This window comes from Triticum dicoccoides, chromosome 2B, assembly GCF_002162155.2.
Source record: "Triticum dicoccoides isolate Atlit2015 ecotype Zavitan chromosome 2B, WEW_v2.0, whole genome shotgun sequence".
In the NCBI taxonomy this organism is placed as follows: domain Eukaryota; kingdom Viridiplantae; phylum Streptophyta; class Magnoliopsida; order Poales; family Poaceae; genus Triticum; species Triticum dicoccoides.
This window is the reverse complement of record NC_041383.1, coordinates 732,815,109-732,821,673: the sequence shown is the minus strand read 5'-3', so window position 1 is coordinate 732,821,673 and position 6,565 is coordinate 732,815,109. Positions and strand designations below refer to the sequence as shown.

The 6,565-nt window shown below is 42.0% G+C and overlaps 1 protein-coding gene across 1 annotated transcript in view; it reads right to left on the bottom strand.

Moving 5' to 3' along the window:
• Positions 1-5,781: 5,781 nt before the first annotated feature.
• The window catches only part of LOC119368516 (DNA topoisomerase 1 beta-like), a 24,229-nt gene continuing 23,445 nt past the window's right edge, over positions 5,782-6,565 (bottom strand). Inside the window, exon 15 of the mRNA XM_037633755.1 lies at positions 5,782-5,850. Within this exon, the coding sequence (XP_037489652.1) occupies positions 5,782-5,850 (69 nt within the window). The remainder of the gene's footprint in view (positions 5,851-6,565) is intronic.

The window sequence follows — 6,565 nt, the reverse complement described above, 5'->3', positions numbered from 1 at the left end:
CGAATAGGTCCTCATGGTACTAAAAGCTGATAAAAATTTGCCCAATTTCAGTTATACTAGTCCCAACAAGAAATTAGCAATACCTAGTCATTATGTGCTTAGTTTGCAGTACCATTATTCAAAATTGGTGAAATATCTATATGCTGAGAAGGCAGTGAAGTTCATCGGTTAGCTTCAATCTATACCTAATAATAAAGGGGCTATTGCCTGTGGCGGTACGTCACCGAAATTGCCCTCAAAGTTGCAAAATATTAACCACCAATGCCATCTATAAGTGATAAAAAATAGGCTCATACAGTAGGAACCTTCTATACTGAGCTCTACGCACTGGGAGAAGATACAGTGCGCCTGTTTGGGCCGGCCCATGCATGAGCTGCCTATTTTCTTTTCTTTTTTCTTTTTTCTTTTCCATCTTTGTTTTTCTACTTTAAATAATTTGAGAATCAAAAACATAAATTATAAATTTGAATTAGAAAATTTTTCTGGATTAGAAAATGTTCACGATTTTTAAATGAAATGTGAATTAGAAAATCTTTGAATAATTCATAAATGTTTGTGGATTAGAAAATGTTTAATAATTTTTAAATAAAATTTGAATTAGAAAATCTTTGAATAATTCATAAATGTTTGTGGATTACAAAATCGTAAAAAAATGTGCATTAGAAAATTGTTAAATAAAATGTTTAATAATTCATAAATTTTGTGGATTAGAAAATGTTCATGATTTTTAAAAATGTTTCCATATTCAAAAAGTGTTCGGAAAATAAAAAAGTTTCATGATTTTTTTTTTAAAGTTCATGTATTAACAAATATTAAGGAAATTGAACAAAATTTCACCAATTCAAAAAATGTTCATGAATTGAAAATTTTCCTAAAAATACAAAACTTTTTGTGACGTACAAAATAGTTTTTCAGTTCATAAATGTTTGTGGATTCAAAAAATGATCATGCATTTCAAAAAATGTTCATGAATTTCTAAACCAATTTCCAAAAATATGTTCATCAATTCTAGAAATGTACTCCTATTCAAGAAAAATATTTTAGAAAATGTTCACCTTTTAAATAAAATGTTTGCAAATAGTACAAAATGTTCATGAATTCAATTTTTTTCATGATTTTAGAAAATGTTCGAAAAACTATAAAAATGTTCATGATTTCAGATATATTGACAAGTTTAAAAATGTACGTGATTTTTATAAATTATTCACAATTTCACAAAAATGGGAGTGATAGTGTATCTCGATGATGCAGCAAAATATGATCATGGTCATTAAAGATTATTAAAAGATTCTCCCCTTACGACGCACTAGCCGTTTTGCCAGGTGAATTCCTCTTGATCGTTTCTTCGTCTGACTAATCTGAAACGCCCGCTGGAGTACGACGTAGGTCAGGTGGGGTGTTCTGGTGTGTTTTTTTACATGGTAATCCGTGTCTCATTTTATATCATAAAGATAAAATTACAAATCTCGTAAAGACCGACATGGTGTACGAGGTATGACCAGATACAGAATATTATTCCGCAGTTATGGGACAGAAGCAAAGAGGTGAAAGAAGGTTTGAAGCAAGATGGTTGAGTGAATCTACAGTTGATGAAATTGTTAAAAGCGCTTGGGAAAGAGCGAAGCTGGCAGGGATCGGTCCTTCGCTTGCGTCCAGAACCAAGTCAGTTAAGGATGACATGTTCATTTGGGACCGTGATACACTCAAAGGTACGAAGAAGATGAGAAAATTAGCATATGGGATGATCCCTGGATACCTCATAGCCCAACAAGAAAGGTGATTTCACCAAGGGGTAGCAATCTTCTTTCTAAAGTTTCTGACCTCATTGATCCAGTGACAGGGAGTTGGGATGAGCAGCTGGTTAACCAAACGTTCTGGCAAGTGGATGTTCGAAGGATTTTGGCTATTCCACTACCATTACATGAGATGACAGATTTCCTGGCATGGAACATGACAAAGTCAGGGACTTTCACGGTGCGATCTGCATACCATACAGAATGGGAATTTCAATTTGGGCACAAGTTGGAATCAACGGCTGGAGCTTCAAACCCATCTTATACATGGGACTCGGTATGGAACTTAGTCTGCCCAGCAAAGATAAAAATATTTATGTGGTGCGCGCTCCAGAGTGCTATTCCCTGTCGATCTATCCTGGCTAATAAGCACTTGAAAATAAATCCGAGTTGCCCAGCCTGTAACCAGGGGCCTGATGACATAAGACATATGTTGTTCGAATGCAAATTGACAATGGACGTGTGGAAGATGCTCGGTCTTGAGCTTGTTATCAAAGAGGCACTGAAAGTTGACAAGGCAGGTGAGCTTGTGTTGGCACATCTTCTGTGCCTTCCAGAACAACAAATCCAAGTGTTGGGCTTGCCGAAGTTCAGAGAAACGATGGCAACGACGGCTTGGTATTTGTGGTATGAAAGGCGAAAATTGACACATGACGAAGAAACTCAAAGCGCATATCAAATCAATATGTCAGTGAGAGGCTTAGTAGCAAATTATACCATCTCTTACAGCCCAAAGGCTCACGTCCGTTCAGATGCTTGGTTGAAACCAAAGTATGGTTACGTGAAATTAAATGTTGACGCGGGATTTGATAGTGACACACTCGCAGCAACATTTGGAGCAGTTATCCGGGACCATAGGGGGAAATTTATAGCGGCTGCTAATGAAAAGATGGAGATTTGCTTCGACTCGTTCACAACAGAAGCAATTGCAGTGAGGTTTGGTTTGAATCTTGCTAATACCGTCGGATGTAGTAAGATTGAAGTGAATTCGGATAGCGTGGAGGTGGTGAATGCGTTGAGCCAAGGCTACTCTTCTTCAGTCGCTTCATCCATTATAGATGACTGTTATTTCATGTCATTAGGTTTTTTCCATATCATTTATGATCATTGTAATAGGGAACGTAATCGAGTAGCTCATGAACTAGCAAGGTTAGCTAGGTTTTCTTCTCCGAGGATTTGGATGGATAACGCCCCTGATGAGGTTATCCCTTTACTTGTAAACGATGCTACTTTACTTATGAATGAATAAAGGAGAAGAAGTTTATCGGAAAAAAAAAGGTATGACCAGATATGATTGGACTGTACAATATCCAATCCGTATACCGGTTGGAAAATGGGAATTTTCCGCTGGGTCTGGTGGGTCCGATCCGCATGCAATGGCAACGGCCGTGATGCACGTCTGGAAAAAAATTCTATGAGACCAGGTCTCACGGATTAGCAGGTGAGACCCATCCTGATGGATGACACGTGACATTCACAAATCACAAAGCATCCACCCCACCCCCACATGAAATCAGGAAGGGAGAGATTAGATGCTTTGTGATTTGTGAATGTCACATGTCATCCATCAGGGCGGGTCTCATCTGATTTATATGAGACCTGGTCTCGTATAATTTTTTTCCCGTATTTGGCTTCTTCGTCGGATTCCTCTCGATCGAAACCCCCGCGCCCCATAATTCGAGTCTGCAGCGAACCGCCCGCGGCGACAGATCCATGGCGGCGGCGCTCCGGTCAAAGGCCGGCCTCGCGCTCCGGCCGCCCTCCCGCCTCTCTTCCGCCGCGCCCGCCAACTCCGCCGCCGGGGCGGTACGTAAGCTAGTGCACCTTCGTCTGTTGGTCTCTTTTTTTCAGCAGTAGTAAAGTAAATCTCGATCTGAATCCCTCATCCGGTATAATTATTCTGCAGCGGGCGATGTTCACCGATGGGCCGCAGGGCGGCGCCGACGGGTGAGTTCGTGATTGCTATGCTCGGTTCTTTCTTGGGTGATTATTTTGTCGCCGGTTGAGCGCGTATACTGACGACCATATATATACAGGGGGTGGCCGGATATTTGCTTTTCCTTCGTCGCCTTGACAGGATCAATCATCTTCGCTTGGATTGCGTTTGATGGCGACGGGCCGGATGGGTGCGTACGGGGACGAGGTGGAGGAGGACGACGAGGCAGATGAGCTAGTCGTGGCTCGTGGAGTAGTTCAGGTAGACTAGTGCTTAATGTGTGCCTTGGCTATCTTCAGTTGTAAAGAAATTGTTGCCTGAATAATCAAACTATACTATTATTATTCCACGCACAATGGGAACAGAGAGTTTGATGAGTTCAGTCACCTAGCAAATCATTAAGAGTAAACATTTCAATGGCTTGAATGCATACACATAGTGATACGATGAACCAGTAGGTTTATTACTCCCTCCGACCCATATTAATTGATCCAGTTCTAATTGCCTACAGATCTTTTTTCTAAACACTAGAATTAGTAATAAATTACTGAAATTGCCAAAAAAAATACTATGCAAGATTCGAGTCCTTTCGAATTTTTGAGTGAGGGAAAGGGGAAACATTTCTCGGTAAATACAACTATGATAAAATGTTTCTCGATAAAAAAACAATTATGATCAAATCCAGAGCAAACATAGTATGGCATCAAAAAGTTGATATAAAGTAAGATGACATCAAAGTTTCAGTCTAGATGGTTTGTGCGGTACCTGCCGCCTTCACTTGTGGACCCGAGGTTGCATATGTTACCAAGATCCTTGAGCAGGTCCCTTGAGGCATCCTCCTCCACCAACACCATCAATTTTCAACTAAGTACCACAAGACATTTACCATGTGAGAGTTTTTGCATTCACAAGAAGATTTCAAAAATACACGAAGAATAACGCATCTTCTTGAGAAAGGGAGAAAGGGGCCCATTGTTGGTGCCACCCTTCTCGGTCTAGATCTGGTCGGGACATGATGGTGGTCGACGGTGAGCTATGCCCTCAACGGTGCCCCTAGGAGGGTGGCCATGGCAATGTTGTCAACGCTTGCATTGGCCGAGCCTTGATCTTGATCTAAAGGGTCGGATCCAATCGCGGTGGGCTCGGTAGCCAGGTTCCTTCGACGAGGTGTGATGGAATACCAATTGGAAGCTCTGTGCTTTGGTGCCGGCAATGGCGGCGCCTACGGGTGTAGTGTCCCTCCTAGGGGCACTATTGTGGCCTTGTGGGTGTTCTCCCTCGCTTTGTTCGTGCTCCGAGTGAAAACTCGGTCTGTTCTGACGGATGTGGCATCGACACACTGTGTCATTACCCTCCTAGGGGCGTCATCGGGGAATACAGGTTCCCTCTGGTTGTGGTGCGGGCAGCATTTTCGAGCAAAGCTTGGATCGTCATGCATTGCATCCCCGGTACTAGCGTTTGGTGGCTTGTTTTGCCTCCTCTCATTTACAAATGGTGGGGGTGCGGCAATAAAGTCTGATGATTTCTTCATGGAGAGGCGTGCTTACTTTTGGTCTCTACCTCAGTTGTTGTTATTAGTTCCGCTACTCATGTGCTTTGGCTTGGTGGCATGCTGTGCTTTTCTTATGCGTTGTTGGGTTTTTTTTCTAGTTTTTTATTTGAACGGCTTTGTAAGAGTGTTTTCTCAACACACTATCAATCGACCTTATGGCTATGTCTATAAAGCGAAACGAAAGCCGGCTTCGAGAGAGAAGTTGTACAAAGCTTAATCGCTGCCAAGAAACACAAGCCAGAAAACACAATATGCATACCTGCCGACACAGAACCATGCACGCTGAAACAATAAATTTATGTACATTACATTTCAAACTGTTTGTACAAGAAAGAGCGATCTCTACTGGATGGAACACTAACAATCTACTCTACTGGTCGAGCTAGTCTTTGTCCCACCAGAGTGGCCACTGACCATTGGCCAACACGATCCTAATTCCTGGACTCTCTAAAAGAAACATGGTCCTGGACGTACCGATTGACCAGACAGCCAGACAGCCCTTAGAATCTGAAATCTGGGTCGACATCCATTGCCCATGCAAATTTCTCCAGAATTGTCTTGGTGAAAATCTGTTACATAAATAGCCAATCCAAACAGCTTGTTAAGGACTGTAAAATGCTAGTAACAATTAAACAAGTAGTCGTTTGAAATAATAGAGCAAAGCACACGTATGGCACACAGTGTAGTTAATTCAACATTGAAACATCGTAGGAAGCTTAATTTCAATCAGACGAATGGGGGTCTATAACTCTGGACGAAATCACTATTCTGACATTTTTAACAATCTTTGTCACAAAATAAACTCGACATAAAAGTATTTCACAATCTAACCCTTTTAGCAACGCCACAGCCCGTGGCGTTTCTTCTCCATACAAAAACGCCGAAGTAGCTCGCGTTTTAGATCCACATACGAACGCCAAGCTAGCTAGCGCTTCCGACCCACATGAAAACGTCAAGCACGTTGGCGTTTCCGCCCAAGCAGAAACGCCATGATCATTGGCGTTTGTAGCATAAACTCCCGCCGCCGTCCCCTTTCTGAATGAACTCTCACCCGGACTATATCTTTTTACCTAATAAATCAGCGATCGCTTCTGGTCGTACGTCGTTTGCGTTTTTTAAAAAAGTCCTTCCGTTTCTGAGAATTTGACCCGCAGTCCTATTTCTAAGTGGGTAACGTTTCGCTTTCTGTAAAGAAAAAAAAAAGACCCAAACACACACGGGCTCGGGCTCGCACTCGCCTCCTCTCCCTGTCGCCCAGAAGTCTTCGCCGCCGCCGCCACCATC